The sequence below is a fragment of the Electrona antarctica genome, assembly GCF_951216825.1.
Source record: "Electrona antarctica genome assembly, chromosome: 3".
Classification (NCBI taxonomy): Eukaryota; Metazoa; Chordata; class Actinopteri; order Myctophiformes; family Myctophidae; genus Electrona; species Electrona antarctica.
In genome coordinates this window covers 50,022,984-50,040,842 of record NC_136808.1, presented here as the reverse complement: position 1 = coordinate 50,040,842, position 17,859 = coordinate 50,022,984, and the positions used below count along the sequence as shown (strand labels likewise).

At 43.0% G+C, this 17,859-nt stretch overlaps 1 protein-coding gene across 1 annotated transcript; it reads left to right on the top strand.

Moving 5' to 3' along the window:
* Window positions 1-16,360: 16,360 nt before the first annotated feature.
* On the top strand, window positions 16,361-17,489 carry LOC306919975 (tetraspanin-3-like). Its single transcript, XM_079496560.1, has one exon. The coding sequence runs from the start codon at window positions 16,477-16,479 to the stop codon at window positions 17,236-17,238; it is 762 nt and encodes a 253-aa protein (XP_079352686.1). The 5' UTR covers window positions 16,361-16,476; the 3' UTR covers window positions 17,239-17,489.
* Window positions 17,490-17,859: the final 370 nt, after the last annotated feature.

The window sequence follows — 17,859 nt, the reverse complement described above, 5'->3', positions numbered from 1 at the left end:
CACCACCAAGATACCCATGTACCTGTCTAGATACTTCCTTAATGTTAACGAAGTCCACACCCACAACACCAGAGGGAGTGCAACGAACCATGTACAACCCAGATTCGGCACAAACAAGGGACTAAATTCTTTTCGCTCCTATGCCACTAAAATGTGGAACGCCCTACCAACTGTCATTAAGACATGCGAATCCCTTGACTCTTTCAAAACCGCTCTCAAAGGGCACCTACGGACGGCTGCAATTCGAAACTGGCCCCTGTAAAATCGGAATCCCTCAAACACGAACGCAATGACAACACAAGAGACGGTCGCGGCCACACAGCCAACTCAAGGTATGGCCACTGAGCCAACTTGGGGACCCAACGCAAGGACAACACAAGAGATGGTCACGGCCACACAGCCAACTCAAGGTACGGCCACGGAGCCGACTTGGGGACCCAACGCAGCTCCTCCAAGGAAAACAAACAATTTAACGGAGCTGAACGTGAATCCCCCCCCCCCGCCCCCCCCTTTTTTTCCCCTCACTGTATATTTTTCTTTTCCCTTTTTACCTCCTTTTTGATGAATTCTTTTTTGATGAATTCCTGTTCTGTCTATAGAAGTGTCTATTTGTACGTCTCTAAATGTTTTGATGATTTGAACATGGTGGACCCTGTTGGAAACAAGTGTAATGCTTAATTGGGTCGTCCACTCACAGTTAACAGCCTTTGTATTGAGTTTGTGCTTGAAATGTACTGTAATTCTGCAAACTGTTAATAAATTCTTCAATCAATCAATCAAACATACACACTATGGTGTGATTATATAAACACAGGCTCCTCAACCTCATAGATTATAGAACAGCACTGCCACCTGGTGACACAAGCCTGTCATTGCACCCTCCACTGTTAAATATTAATTCCTAGAGCTGAAATGGTGTTCATTCAGCAGCCTTATATGCAACATTCAGTTTTGCATAGTTATATTCTATTGTCTTTTTTGCAAGTGCAGCAGGTGACTCCAACCAGTGTGGCTGTCATGGCCCTGATAGTGATAGCCTTAATTTGCATTTATATGTATAATATGCATTTGTTTTTTGTCTTCATGTGACCACCGCGCTCTGACTATAGGTGGCGCTACCCGTTCAAAACATATCAAAATAACGGTAGTGGGACGCACACACCAAGACTTCAGTTCAAATTGTTTATTTCATATTTGAACAGAGGGACAAACGTTTCGGCAAAGCCTTCATCAGTCTCCTTGGAAACAGAATAAAAAAATAGCCGATCTGCACAACGAGTACTTTAATTGACATTTTCATGCCAATTAATACTTTTGTACTTTTACTCAAGTACATTTTGAATTCCGGACCTTCACTTGTAACAGTATTTCTGCATTGCAGTATTGATACTTTTACTTAAAGGTCCTACAACGTGAAATTCAACTTTTCAAAATGTGTTGGTGTTTTTTGCGCTCCCCTCTGTGTTTCTCATCATATTGGGACTTTTATGGAAAGTGCTCTCAGGAACAGCTCAACTGGTTTGGTCGTACGCGTGATGTCATCTGTACACTGGCGTACGGGAGGCTCCGCAAGCGATGCACCGCGGGGGGCCACCAGCAGGGGGGGGCCTCACTTGCCCAAAGCTTAGCCTGGCACAGCCACACTTCACTCGCCCCTATTGCATATGCATATGCCCACGTAGCCCAGCGCAGTGGTATATTAGTATCGCAACGCGAGGCTACCCAAAGCTATAGCCAAACTCTAACTAACTAACTAACTAACTAACTCTGCATAGATCTGGGTTTTTTCATATACATTTCAGATCAGCCCGGGGAGTGACACCATCGCTGTCCAGCGTTGCTGTTGATAAACAGATAAACATGTGCTTCAATGTTTATCTCTGTTCTGTTGCTCCCAGTCGGGAGCATGGATTTACGGGAAGATCCATGGATTTACGGGCAGATCCATGGATTTACGGGCAGATCCATGCAGAATGGGCTATTTTCCAAATCGCTGAGATGTTAAGCATGAAGATGAGTCTTCTGTGATGATAGGCTATACTGTGGTGACAGGGCCCCACCCTCCTCCTTGCAGGGGGGCCTCTGGATTTTGAGCGACACTACTGCATCTCTATTACTTTGTATAATTCCTCCTCCTCTTCAGTCTTCAGTTCCAAATTTGCATATCCATTTTGTTTACAATGTCCACCATTGTTGATTTTCCAAGTTGGCATGGAATGTAAACAAGCCTGGTTTTATCTAGCATCAGTATTATAATGCCTCAAAGATAAAAAAAACATTTACAATTTACAATTTAGGCATTTAGCAGACGCTCTTAATCCAGAGCGACTTACATTAAGCAATAACAAAAGCATGGCATACATCACATATATAAAAAAGTAGTTATCATGAATCATGCGTAAACTAAGAACGTAACAGTAAACTATACATACTATACTATATAATATATTATACATGTGTACTATAAAGTGCTATGACTACATAAAATGCAATTCTAGAGCTGTCTACGTAACAAGCTATAAGTCTGTTTAAAATACTATCTAAGTCTACATAATGTGCTATCTAAGGGGCTAGGCTAGGGCAAGTGCTATGGGCCATGGTGGAGTCTGAAGAGGTGGGTTTTCAGGCTACGACGGAAGATTGGGAGTGAGGCTGCAGTTCTGACTGTGATGGGAAGTGCATTCCATAGTTTTGGAGCCAGAAGGGAGAAGAGTTTGGGACGTGTGGAGCGTTGTCCCGGCATTTTTAGTGAAGGTATCTCCAGCTTCCCTGCGATGGCTGATCTGAGTGCGCGGGAGGGTTTGTAGGGTACGATCATACTTGTGAGATATGGGGGAGCCATGCCTTTGGTTGCTTTGAATGCCAGCATCAGAGTTTTGTATTCTGTGCGGGCAGCGACCGGTAGCCAATGGAGGGAGCGGAGAAGGGGGGAGACGTGTGAGAATTTTGGCTGGTTGAAGACCAAGCGGGCTGCGGCATTTTGGATCAGTTGGAGGGGCTTAAGTGCACATGCCGGTAGGCCAGTAAGGAGGGAGTTACAATAGTCAAGTTTTGACAAGACTGTTGTCTGGATTAGGAGCTGGGCTGACTCCTGGGTGAGGAACGGTCTAATTCGTCGTATGTTGTAGAGTGTAAACCTACAGGATCGAGTGACAGCTGTGATGTGTGTTTTGAACGAGAGCTGACTGTCCAGGACAACACCAAGGTTCCTGGCTGTCGGGACAGACTTTACCAGGGCGTTGTCTACGGAGATAGTTAGCTCCCGCATAGGGCAGGACTTGGTTGGGAAGAACAGAAGCTCAGTCTTGTCTGGGATCAGCTTGAGGTGGTTGGAAGACATCCACTGTGAGATGTCAGCCAGGCATGCAGTGATGCGCTCTTCCACCTGGGTGGCAGAGGGGGGGAAGGATAGAAACAGTTGTGTGTCATCGGCATAGCAGTGATAGGATATATTGTGAGCAGAGATGATGGTGCCAAGGGATTTAGTGTACAGTGAGAAGAGGAGGGGACCAAGTACAGATCCCTGTGGGACCCCAGTTTGGAGGGTGCGGGGGGATGATAGCAAACCTTTCCAAGAAACCTGGTAGGTCCGGTCAGAGAGGTAGGAGGAGAACCACTTCAGCGCCGTCCCGCCGATGCCTAGATCAGCTAGGGTGTCTAGGAGCAGTTGGTGGTTCACTGTGTCAAATGCTGCATAGCATTTGCATATCAGCGCCCCACCACCTCAGGACATTGTGGTACTGCAGCTAAAACTGCTTCAGAAGCCAGAAGGAAATGCCATGGATTGGCTATATCAGAGTGGTGATTTAGCCTCAAACCATTAGAAATACATTTGAGGGACATAAACAATATGATATTAAATATTAAAAACTGTTTTAAAATGCATATTGCAGTTCCTTAAGTAAAACACTTTTCCACCACTGGCAACATGTAGCCTAGATATAGATGGGTGTGATACGCTCAGCGCCGGTCTAAAAATATGCATACAATAACTGTATTTCAGGTCAAATGTGAATGGTTGGCATCCCAAATGACACACCACTGCTCCAAAGGAATTCCCTGTATAAACAAGGTTGTAAATCACATTGAACACAGAGTGCTTCTTAGGCCTCAGTCAGACCTTCACAACAGATTGTTGTATAGCTGATGCATGAGACTTGTTTACTGATGCAAGCTCGCAATTCATTTCCAATGGGAGTCACATGGTTTGACACAACCTTTTTGTTGTAGGAGGGGGAGGGGGGCAGTCGAAACATAGCCGAAAGCCGTACAACACAAATGTTGTGTCAAACCATGTGACTTCCATTGGAAATGCATTGGGGCGGCCATGACACTTACCCTTTGTTTACATCTAGCATCCAACAATGTTGTATGCTAGATGCAAAGGTGTGAGTGAGGCCTTATACAGATATGTAAGTGAAGGTCATTCATCCGTGCAGCACTGCGTGTGTGTGTGTGTGTGTGTGTGTGTGTGTGCGTGCGTGCGTGCGTGCGTGCGTGCGTGCGTGCCTGCAGTCGTGGCTGGCTGTGAGCTAATTTATTCAGAGCGCAGATGACAGCGTGAGTGCGCAAACACTCTGTTCATTATGTCCTGTTGTCTCTCTGACACACACACACACACACACACACACACACACACACACACACACACACACACACACACACACACACACACACACACACACACACACGCCTGGCGGCCTCCTGTGCTGCGACCCTTCAAGTGCTGCTACAGTGTCGGAACTCGGTATTATGAGCACATCAGAGATGTCCTCATAATCTCTCATGTCCTCATAATGCTGGTGCCTAAACCAATAAAATGTCCTCATCATAACCCACCAGGAATGGGAGGGATTGTTGAAGGAAACGTTATAATAACAATGATGATCATTTGGTCCCCACTCATTTGTCACTGTATATTTGCAAATGTGGTGAAATGTGCTACAGGAGCAGCGCCCACAGAGCAGTTAGGGGTGGTTAACTATTTGCTCAAGGACACTTTGATGCATTGACCGGGGCTGGGACGTGAACCGGGGACCTTCTCCCATGCAAGCAGTCTCTCTACCCATTCAGCTATTTCTTTCACTACTCAGCATCACTTGGCAGGATGCTGTAATATGGAATCATGGTTTGAAAGGATACTGACACACTGAATGCATGCAGGTGTTCAAAATGATTATAGTATAAAGTACAAGACAGCAGCTACAGCAGCCAGCCAGCAAGCGTCACTATTACACTGGACAAGAGGCTGTATTATGTATTCTACATCAGCTCCCAGCCTGCAGTTCAGCTTTGATTAGAGAGCAACCACGCACCTGTTTTTGATCTAGGCCTATACGTATACGTACTGTATCAGTTACTCAGGTGTACTGTATAGCCTGGTAGAACAGTAAGAACACCCCGGTCTAGAATATTGATATCTCTGTGAGCTGGAAAGACGGGGAGACCCTTGGCTGTTACCTAACAAACATGCTCGGCTGTAGCAATGATTACTAAAACTATGAATTATTCTGCCTAATACGTCATGTCCTAGTAACTCCTAGTAACGTCATGTCTTAAGTCGCGTAACTCCTTGTTTGTTCCGGCAAAAACTTGCGTGTCTCAAAGAATATGATTATTGGCAGCATCGCGGAAAGTTTAGAAGAATGGTAGGCACTCCCGATCGGTAGTTGTTGCAATGGGCTCTATGGGCTCTATGCACACATGGAAAGAACTTGGGCCTCTTCCCTACTTCCTTGCTGCTACTAATGAAGGCTCTGTTACATTCTGAACAGATGTCACACTCTGTTCTTGAGTGAGGGTAGTGTGTGCACAAAAGGCACATGACAGTTCTCAAAACCTCAAAGTGTTCAAATGAGCAGGATACTCAATAGGAAGCCAGAGTCCTCTTAAAGGTATATTCAGTGATTTGACTTAATTCAAATATCACTTATTTTTTCTTTTTTTCTGGATAATCCTCCCTACTATAGAGTGTGCTGACCATATAAGGAGTTCCTCCCTGTCCCCAGTGAGCCCCTGGGGTCAAAAAAACCCTAGTTTCAGTTTTGGTGGCAGGTGGCAAAGCCTTCATCCAATCAGGATGAGAGGGGCCTTCCTCCAATCATGATCGAGTGGGGGCGGGCCTTGGTGCACATGCTGTTGGCCTGTTGCACTTCCCCCCACTGTAGAGCATGCATGTGCACATTTTGTTACCGGGGCGGACTGGGTGGTTTTCCAAATCACCCAAATCACTGAATGCTCCTTTAAGCAAAAAAACTGTTTTATTCATTCACCTTTCACGTGTCAAAAATGGTGTCCCAAAAAGTACAATGGCCGAATAAGTTGGCCCTCCTGGTCTACAGCCCTACATCGACTGCCTGTGAGTGGCAGGTCCCCCTTCTTAAATAGGCTATAGGCCCCTCCCACTGGACCGTACCAACCCTAATTGATTCCACAATTAACAGCCCCATGTCCAGAGACTAACTACTTTAACACAATCACATTTAACCCTTGTATAATTCACATTTAAATCATTACACATCATCCATCCATAATAATTCACATTTACAAAAACCTACAGTTGGTCTGATCCAGTGGACTGAGCATGTTCCCTACAATGGAGTCAGGCACTATAAAAGGCAGCCTCATGCTACAGTCGGGTCCTTCCCCACTGGTCAGCACCAGGAAGCACTGTGGTAACATGTGTCAAACATTCTCCAAACATGCTTCACAACTTAAAGAATAAAGGTGAGACTTTAACCCATTGTTGTGTCCTCATACATACATACATACAATCATTAAACATATAATTTAGGGGAGAACACAAGAAAACAGTATGTCATCTATTAAATGAGTCAGTGGCAGGGTAATCTGCCACAGTCAGGGTGCAGCTATTGTGCGTTGGCTCACTGGAAACACTGCTACACCATAAGGGTCCATTTGGTTAGTTTGTACACCACTGCACACTAAATGGAACAGAGCCATAATTAGTATCATCAGTAACACCTGTGAAGGAGGTATTGAGGCCATATTACCTGCACTACAATTCTTCACCATATGTTGTACTATATGACACAAGATGTAATTTAAATGTAATGGAATATATATAAAATGTAACTGTGTACGTTCCATAATGAAATTCCACTGGTGAAAGCTGTGTTCTGTCACCCAAACAAGCTGTGTTGTTTCACTTACGCCACCTTTACATTGTTTAACATGATTTTACTGAGTTGCTATTGGGAAAGATTAGGGCAAACTTTTAAGCTATATATATGCATCGTTTGCTCAAACCCCAACACATTTTGATCTGAAGCACTGTCACACACATGGAATAAAAAGCAATGATTTTATTCAGTGTGTTCTGTCCATGGCTTGCCCGCTATCTCCATAATGCACACTAAGCCATAAGCTGTGTGCTCAATGTGGCCAAACACTGTCTGATGAATGCCGATACTCCACTCACAGCTAGGGCTTATTTCCTGCTGGTTTGCACTGTTCACACGGTCTTACATCAGCTGTTTTAAGGGCTCTAAAAGCAGAAAAGTAAAAGGACTTGAAAAAGTTATTTATGCAGTCACTGTGCTCTGCCAGCTGTTTTAATTATTTATTGGTACGTTGGTCAGTAGCTCCTACATACAATCCACAAGTGGATTACTTAAGTAAAAGTAGCAATACTACAATATAAATATATATATTTATATTTAATTACATTTCCCCCCACACTTATAGATCAGCTATTTTCAAATAGCCAAAATATAAAATATAGCTTAAAGGAGTAGTGAAACGGAAATGGTGGACATTTTATTTTGAAGTTTCAGAAGTTGAAACACCGCTATGAAGTTTCTGAACCAATCAGAGCGTCGCATCCCTTCAGGCGATGGGACGGTAGCTAGGGACTGTAGCTATGCTATACGCAGCAGCATGGTGTGTTTGTTTACAATCAGATAGACGGCCAGCTGTACCAGTTTACTGTTATGTGGCTTATTTCTACCCTATAATGTTTTCAGATACATATTTCTTGAATGGGAATAAAAACGGAGGATTTCTGTAATCAATAGCAGCTGTGCTGCACGGATGCGCATATGGGGAATTAAATGGGTGAGCTTCATTTTTATTGGCTTTTATCGATGTGGGCCTCGACACGTCATCACGCAGCACGTTTTTGTTTTCAGGAAGTAATAACAAATATATTTGTATGGACTTTTGATATAAAAACCCACACAAATGAGAATTTGCCCATTTTTTTGGCATCCATTGTTAGGTATGCCCATATGATGACCACGGATATGGTCTAAAAGTGTGAAAAACGTGTTTTTCATTTCACTACACCTTTAAGTGGTTATAATGTTGTAATAATAATCTAACTAAAACTGCAAATTAATTGTAGTGTAAAACGTACAATGTTTGCCTCAGATATAAGTGGGGCAGACAAAAACATGGAAATATAGTATAGGTACCTCAACATTGTACAGTACTTTTGATTGATTGATTGAAGAATGTATTAACAGTTTGCAGAATTACAGTACATGTCAAGCACAAACTCAATACAAAGGCTGTTAACTGTGAGTGGACGACCCAATTAAGCATTACACTTGTTTCCAATAGGGTCCACCATGTTCAAATCATCAAAACATTTTTAATTGCAGTACTTGAGTAAAATACTATACTTTGAACCACTGATTGTGACTTGTTGGAGGAAGAAGAGACAGTTAAGAAGACATTTTCAGGCCACTTTGTTTTGGCAGTGGAACAAAAGACTCCCATCAGTAGAACTGCTAGAGGCCATTTGAAGGAACAGAAAGTATAGCGGAAACTTTCCAACTTATTTTGGCTCGCTTTTGTTTTGTCTCTCTAGAGAGACAGTTTAATGCTTTTTCATAGACTAAAGAGGTCAAGCTACAAGAACGTTTTGGCATAACATTATTCAACTGTTATTTGTGACCCAATCATCTGATAAATTCCTCCCACATACTGTCAGCTCAGGAAAATATGGAAAACATTCTCGCCTTAACCTTACGTGAATGCACAACAACCCTGGTTTAATCCATCCGTCCGACGTCCTTACATTGCCTGCTTTATTTTCTGCTATCATTCTTTTCCCGTCACAAAATGATATAGGAGGAAAACAAAAACATGACCGTGGGTCAATGCCAACCGACAACCAAATAACTCAAGAGTATGGATTTGTATATTATCAATGTGACAAAAGAGTTCAATTCAACCCGACGCAGATAATTCACCATCTTTGTGAGCGGTTGTCCTTGTCGATGTGGTGATGACTGGACTAACTGAGCTGAAGAAAACAAAGGCTGGATACTGTTCAGATTGAGTTGTGTTCTGAACTCAAATGCAACCACAAGAGACAGGAAGACAAGCTATGGCACTTTTAATGTCCAAATAAAGCAGGATAATGGCGCTATATATTAGGGGTGGGACGATATGGGTTCCTCACGATACGATATATATCGCGATATTAGGCCCTCGATAACGATAATATCACGATATTCGATATATTGCGATATTTGCGATATATCGATATATTGTATGAAATTTCATCAACGATATATCACGATATCTGCAACTACAAAATACTTGGAACTGAAAAAATGCAGCATTTTGTATTCCCACAAAGCTGTTTGGAGACTTTGGACAAATCGCCATCCAGTAATTCAGTACTTCTGGTTGCTGTGGAATCTGAGTGGGATTTGCTTCATTTTAGCTGTCATTTCCTCCTTTTCTAAACATGTTGTTCATCACTTCATTATGAACAACATTTCAAATTTCTAAAAAATATCCGATATCGATATTTTAATAATCAATATCGATTATTTATCGCGGGAGGACGTATCGATATATATCGCCATATCGATATTTCAGCACACCCCTACTATATATATATATATATATATATATATATATATACATATACATAAATCCATGTAAATCCATAAATACTCTATAGTATAATTAGGTAGATATGTATCTATGAGGATGTATATAATATAAAACTATACTTAGGGGAAATCCAAGAGAGTAGTCGAAGACGAGCTTGTAAATCGGCAGCCAAACAAACAGTCCAGAACAAAGGGGTGATGAACTTGGCAAGGAGTGGCACTGCAGATAGCCAGGTCTGGAGGATGAGAGAACAAATTAGCAACACAGCTAACACTGCAGCTAAAACACAAGAAAAGCTCTACAGAGTACGAACATCAACTGAGTAGAGAGCAACTATACTTGCCAGACGTTTCTATGGGAAGATCTGGCGAGGAGTGCGGGGGAAGGCAGGGTTCTTGAAGACTCTGGTGATCATTGTAGAATGGATACAGGTGTGCAGTGACACACACAGGCAGCTCGTCAGAGGGGAAGGGGAACACAGAGGTGGACCTGACTAGGTGGAAGAGTGATGACGGCGCAGTGGGTTAATTGTGCCCAGGAACACCAGAAGTGGAAGGTGGAGGTGGACTGGGGTTCGAACCAAGGGGCCAGTGAGGCGCTCCAACGTTGAAGCACTAGTGGGCTCTAGTGGTAAGAGGAAGGACTGCAGGCAGACCCGTGGATTCATGACGAGGAAACCCCGTGCAGCTGGGCTTTAACATTGAGTGCTCGGTTGCACTTCAGCATTTGGAAGTAGACGGTCCTTCCGGGTGCTTCAAAACGCCACTGAGCAACTTCCACTGACATGAATAGCGGGGGGGGCGGAGCTTCGCGCCAGTTCAGTCTCTGTCCTTCTTTATACTCTATGGTTCGAACCTGCAGGGTTCGAAACCATAACCAGACACTGACAGCAGGCAGGGTGAAGTCAGGGTCTTCAAAGGACATTTCTCTCTTCTGTCTCTATGGTGCTCAAGGCAAACACCCATTTATTTCATTGGTAAAAGGCACATTCATCTTAGCACCACTTTCATGCATTTGACGACGTTTGTTATTTAGAGTCTGCATTTACAAATTCCACCCACCATAAAGTGCTTAGCATTTTCATCAGGTTGTTTTCTCAAGATATACTTTGCATAATAATCGTGAATCAGTTCAGCATAATTAATCCAGTCTGGGCGGGAACCCCTTTTGGTGTTTTAAGCATTATGTTGTACATTAGCTGTTGAAAAATAGCAGATCTACAAGCTCATAGAGCGCTATGAACTTGTAGGTCTGCTATTTTTGAAAAATCGTGAAAATGTGGCCCAGATGTTTGAATATATTCTTTCAGAGCGAACATTTTTAACTCAAATCTTTGCTTCTGGGAGTGGGGTCCCTGGAACAACATATATTTTTGGGGGTCCTTGACATGAAAATGTCAAGGAATTGTAGAATCGTTCCCAGGTCAAAATGGGTTAAAATGCCTTCAGATGTCTCTTTGGCACCTTTGGGGTTATGTGTGACTCTGTTTAGCTACATAACAAGAGTTATGTGTGACTCAGTTTGTCTCTATAACAGTGTTGTGTGTCTGTTAATCAGCTAACTTCATTGTGTGTTTGGCTCCAGGCAACACATCCTTCGTCACCTTCCCCTGGAATCTCCTCTCCCCTCCCACTCATCGTTAAGCTGTATGCTCCAGGGTATATATGTGTGGTTGCATTGAGGGCTGTGAGTAGAGCTGATGCTCCAGGGTATATATTTGTGGTTGCATTGAGGCCTGTGAGTAGAGCTGATGCTCCAGGGTATATATGTGTGGTTGCATTGAGGCCTATGAGTAGAGCTGATGCTCCAGGTATATATGTGTGGTTGCATTGAGGCCTGTGAGTAGAGCTGTTTGCTCCAGGTATATATGTGTGGTTGCATTGAGGCCTGTGAGTAGAGCCGTTTGCTCCAGGTATATATGTGTGGTTGCATTGAGGCCTGTGAGTAGAGCTGATGCTCCAGGTATATATGTGTGGTTGCATTGAGGCCTGTGAGTAGAGCTGTTTGCTCCAGGTATATATGTGTGGTTGCATTGAGGCCCTGTGAGTAGAGCTGTTTGCTCCAGGTATATATGTGTGGTTGCATTGAGGCCTGTGAGTAGAGCTGTTTGCTCCAGGTATATATGTGTGGTTGCATTGAGGCCTGTGAGTAGAGCTGATGCTCCAGGTATATATGTGTGGTTGCATTGAGGCCTGTGAGTAGAGCTGTTTGCTCCAGGTATATATGTGTGGTTGCATTGAGGCCTGTGAGTAGAGCGGTTTGCTCCAGGTATATATGTGTGGTTGCATTGAGGCCTGTGAGTAGAGCTGTTTGCTCCAGGTATATATGTGTGGTTGCATTGAGGCCTGTGAGTAGAGCTGATGCTCCAGGTATATATGTGTGGTTGCATTGAGGCCTGTGAGTAGAGCTGTTTGCTCCAGGTATATATGTGTGGTTGCATTGAGGCCTGTGAGTAGAGCTGTTTGCTCCAGGTATATATGTGTGGTTGCATTGAGGCCTGTGAGTAGAGCTGTTTGCTCCAGGTATATATGTGTTGTTGCATTGAGGCCTGTGAGTAGAGCTGTTTGCTCCAGGTATATATGTGTGGTTGCATTCAGGCCTGTGAGTAGAGCTGTTTGCTCCAGGTATATATGTGTGGTTGCATTGAGGCCTGTGAGTAGAGCTGTTTGCTCCAGGTATATATGTGTGGTTGCATTGAGGCCTGTGAGTAGAGCTTTATATGCTCCAGGGTATATATGTGTGGTTGCATTACAATTTACAATTTACAATTTAGGCATTTAGCAGACGCTCTTAATCCAGAGCGACTTACATTAGGCAAGAACAAAAGTATGGGAATACATCACATATATAAAATGCATTTATCAAGAAACATGCGTAAGCTAAGAACGTAACTAGAACATATCTATATAATGACACTATACATATTAAATATACATATATACTATACTATGCTATACATATGTACTATGATGTGCTATGACTACATACAATGCAATTATTGTGCTGTCTACAAGACATGCTATAAGTCTGTTTCAAATGCTATCTAAGTCTAAAAAGTGCTATCTAAGGGGGTAGGATAAGTGCTATGGGCCATGATGGAGTCTGAAAAGGTGGGTCTTCAGACTACGGCGGAAGATTGGGAGTGATGCTGCAGTTCTGATTGCAACGGGGAGTGCATTCCACAGTTTTGGGGCCAGAAGGGAGAAGAGTTTGGGACGTGTGGAGCGTTGTCCCGGCGTTTTTAGTGAGGGTACTTCCAGCTTTCCTGCGTTGGCTGATCTGAGTGCGCGGGAGGGTTTGTAGGGTTCAATCATGCTTGCAAGATATGGGGGAGCCATACCTTTGGTTGCTTTGAATGCCAGCATCAGAGTTTTGTATTCTGTGCGGGCAGTGACTGGGAGCCAGTGCAGGGAGCGGAGCAGGGGGGAGACATGTGAGAATTTTGGCTGGTTGAAGACCAGACGAGCTGCGGCGTTTTGGATCATTTGGAGAGGCTTAAGTGCACATGCCGGTAGGCCAGTAAGGAGCGAATTACAATAGTCAAGTTTTGACAAGACTGTTGTCTGGATTAGGAGCTGGGCTGATTCCTGGGTGAGGAACGGTCTAATTCGTCGTATGTTATAGAGTGTGAACCTACAGGATCGAGTGACAGCTGTGATGTGAGTATTGAGGCCTGTGAGTAGAGCTGATGCTCCAGGGTATATATTTGTGGTTGCATTGAGGCCTGTGAGTAGAGCTTTATATGCTCCAGGTATATATGTGTGGTTGCATTGAGGCCTGTGAGTAGAGCTGTTTGCTCCAGGTATATATGTGTGGTTGCATTGAGGCCTGTGAGTAGAGCTGTTTGCTCCAGGTATATATGTGTGGTTGCATTGAGGCCTGTGAGTAGAGCTGTTTGCTCCAGGTATATATGTGTGGTTGCATTGAGGCCTGTGAGTAGAGCTGTTTGCTCCAGGTATATGTGTGGTTGCATTGAGGCCTGTGAGTAGAGCTGTTTGCTCCAGGTATATATGTGTGGTTGCATTGAGGCCTGTGAGTAGAGCTTTATATGCTCCAGGGTATACATGTGTGGTTGCATTGAGGCCTGTGAGTAGAGCTGATGCTCCAGGGTATATATTTGTGGTTGCATTGAGGCCTGTGAGTAGAGCTTTATATGCTCCAGGGTATATATGTGTGGTTGCATTGAGGCCTGTGAGTAGAGCTTTAGGAGAAGCTACTGTATGTCAGCATGATGTCAACTTGTCTTTGAACGCAGTAGGTAACAGCCTATCTTTGACATGGTATTGACATGGTAGTTTGCTTGCGGTGAGATGTGGAGGTTCACTCAGGCTTATTTGTCTTTTTCTTATTGCTGTTGAAACATATTAAGTGAATGTTGTCCAAATTGCATATCTAAATAATATTATAATGGAGTGGAATCAACTGTCTCGGCACAGAAAACATTGAGCATCACAATAGTTCAGGCAACCACACTCAATCACCCTTCATCCAATCTCTCAAGAACAGATTCCAATCTGCGCTACTGAATCTGTCGGCAGGCGCATTCATAACGTGTGTACATTGGGGATAGTGGAAGGAAAATCACACTGTTGTGGGAATTATTAATACTCCTAGGTAGGGGCGAAAACCCTTTTCCTTCTTATTGGGAAATTCCAACCTACGACCCTCGATTTGTCTTGAGCGATCACTCATAAGCCAGCATCAGGTGTAGTCTTTTTCCGTGGTTCTTTCCTCCATGCAAATGTTCTCCTCTCCTTATGTTTCTGTCACACGTTGTGGCATGGCATTTTAGTCTTTTTTCCCCATGGTGGGCCCAGTATCTCGTCTTTATCCGGCTCCCATCGTTGTCACTGGGGGGTGACTGCGGGGATCGAATGCGTGTGGGCCTTGTAGGGACGTCTGGAGTCTCTGGACGGACATGATGATGTGGCTTGGCTCTCATTGGTGTCACTGGCCCATGTGACATATTTATATGTCTGTCAGGTTTTCTTAGAGGGAGAACAACTTGCAGGTAATTTTGTTCACTTGAATTATTTCCACCGTGGTTAAAAAGGTGGTTATACAAAATTCATTTCAATATTATTATTATTATTATTATTATTTTACATTAATTGTCTTCAGCTTCAGCTTGTTATGTAGACAGCTCTAGAATTGCACTTTATGTAGTCATAGCACTTTATAGTACACATGTATAATATATTATATAGTATAGTATGTATAGTTTACATAGATACTCCAATGTTACGTTCTTAGTTTACGCATGATTCATGATAACTACTTTTTATACATGTGATGTATGCCATGCTTTTTGTTATTGCTTAATGTAAGTCGCTCTGGATTAAGAGCGTCTGCTAAATGCCTAAATTGTAATTCATATAACACTAGACTGACGTCAATGTATGTGTGTATATTTACCCATCATACAAACCCAAATCCTTTCAGTGCTTTCTCTGGTTGTCTTCATTTGTTTGTTTGTTTTTTCCTTGTTTAAACACATCTCCTGATATGTTTCTCTTAATTTATTGGATTTCAGAGCTGGAAAAAAACAAAACAACACACTACCCCTATTCTAAAACATTTGTTCTATACTTTTCCCCAGATGATAATACATAATTAGGAATTTATTAAGATCTATCTTGATCATAGTTGATCACAATCTTTCACAGTCTGATTTATGGTTAACTCCCTCTCTTATGGTTATTAGCTACATTGACAGGTTACACATTATTGCATCTTTACACTGTATTTCATCACTACTAGTATCCTCCTGTCAACACAAATATTTCAATAATGTATGAGATCGTGTGGGAGTGAGTGGGTTCTTACCTTGTCGATGTAACGTCTATAGATACTCATTTTTCCCTTTGTCCTTCCTCCTGTAATTGCATTGTATCACAACACTCTTCCTAGACGAGTTATTCTAAGTTTTTAGTGAGTTAGTCAATATCGCCATATTAACCATGCCATGCACACTGGGAAAGGAAGATATTCATTAGATTGTCAACACATTTAGACCATCTCATTGATTCACCATCCAGTCCTGGAAAGTAGGAAAGAACAATTTTCATTAGAATGACTTCACCTAAAAATAACACTGTTGTACACAGTGATACCTTAAAACATTTTACTTACTTATAGGCCTACTCGATAAACATCACATTCCACACATACCCGGGCCATTCATTCTCCACACTTGCCACTGCGTAGGTCTTCATTCTACTTCGCTCCATATCACACCAAATCTGTGTAGTGGCCTAACCCATAGGTCGCCACTTGACCCCCGGCTGGGCCCCACCTGTCTGCTTAACTTGGTTGCTTCCTTTTACATGTGTCACAGACACTCTTGTTGTCACAATTTCTTTTAGACTGGTGACCTGATTTCATGCCCCCCATGAAGACAAGTTAATGTTACCTAGTTAGGTTGACATGACAACCCTAGGACCCGTACTTGCTAGGACCCTTAATTGGCTCAAACCAAAACATCCAGAGGTTCAGTCGGTCGGTCGGGGTATCGGGATGTCAGCGGGCCAGGACAATATGTCTGAATAGAAGAAAAGCCTTTTAACTTTTATAGCAATACTGGATTCCTTCTCAGTATCAGGCATGGGGCAGTGCGGCATAACGTCGTCAAAGACGGTGTTGGTCTTTCTAAATCTGATATTTTGGGCAGCAGCTGGTATTTTATGCTATGTTGGAGCCTATGTGTTCATCACATATGATGACTATGATCACTTCTTTGAGGATGTGTATACCTTTATCCCTGCTGTGACCATCATCGCTGTCGGAGCCCTCTTGTTCATTATTGGACTCATTGGATGCTGTGCTACAGTACGAGAGAGCTACTGTGGACTTGCAACGTTTGTGATCATCCTTCTGCTGGTGTTCATGACGGAAGTGGCTGTGGTGGTTCTTGGATATATTTACAGAGCAAAGGTTGAAGATGAGGTTAACGGTTCCATCCGGAACGTGTATGACGAGTACAATGGCACCAACAGTGATGCCCCGAGCCGTGCCATCGACTATGTGCAGAGACAGCTTCAGTGCTGCGGAATCCACAATTACTCGGATTGGATGAACACTCGCTGGTTTAATGAAACTAAAAACAACAGCGTCCCCATTAGCTACTGCAAAAGTAATACAGAAGCCTGCACTGGATCTCTTGCTCATACTGAAGACCTCTACCCGGAGGGATGTGAAGTTCTAGTTGTGAAGAAACTAAAAGAGATCATGATGTATGTCATCTGGGCTGCACTAACATTTGCTGCAATTCAGATGCTGGGGATGCTGTGTGCATGTGTGGTACTCTGCAGGTGGAGCCGAGACCCCGCCTACGAACTACTCATCACTGGGGGAACCTACGCATAAAGTTTCCTTCTAACAATAATACGTTCACAGACGTGCACTAAGAGTGACTTAAACCGGTTTTGACCGAGAACATGAAAACAAACTATTTTACATACACTAACATCTTACCTTTTTTCTCCTTTTACCTTTTGTTTTTCAAAAAGCTATTGGCCAAATTATTTGAATGGTCAATGGGGAATGAGATTTTACATGTAATCTGCTGCTGTGACTACCTACGTTTTACCCTTTGTTTGGGGTAAGTTAGAATGTGGTCGCTGGACCTTATACTGTATAGAATATGTGGACTGGGTACTTTCCTCATATGTCAGTTTGCACTATGTGTGTGTGTATGGTTTTGCAGTATTTTATAAATATTTAAATATAGTGTAGTACTTGAGTGAAAAAACTTCCCCATGTGTAGTCTAGTCTCCCCTGTACCTGTATCTGACTTACTGCTATTACTACTGGTTTGAGTGGAACCAACTCTTCACAAGCAGTACGTGTTCTGTTACTGTAAACAGCAAAATAGGCGACATGAGGCCAGGTCCTTTGAAATAACATTAATTTACTCATCAGATCTTTCAGACAAATGTGGGCCCGCAATTCTACTCGGTACATCTACAATTTGACATGCAATCTAAA

Bases quoted from the DNA above. Each gene is read 5' to 3' on its own strand.
- LOC306919975 (XM_079496560.1), top strand. From the start codon at position 16,477: ATGGGGCAGTGCGGCATAACGTCGTCAAAGACGGTGTTGGTCTTTCTA.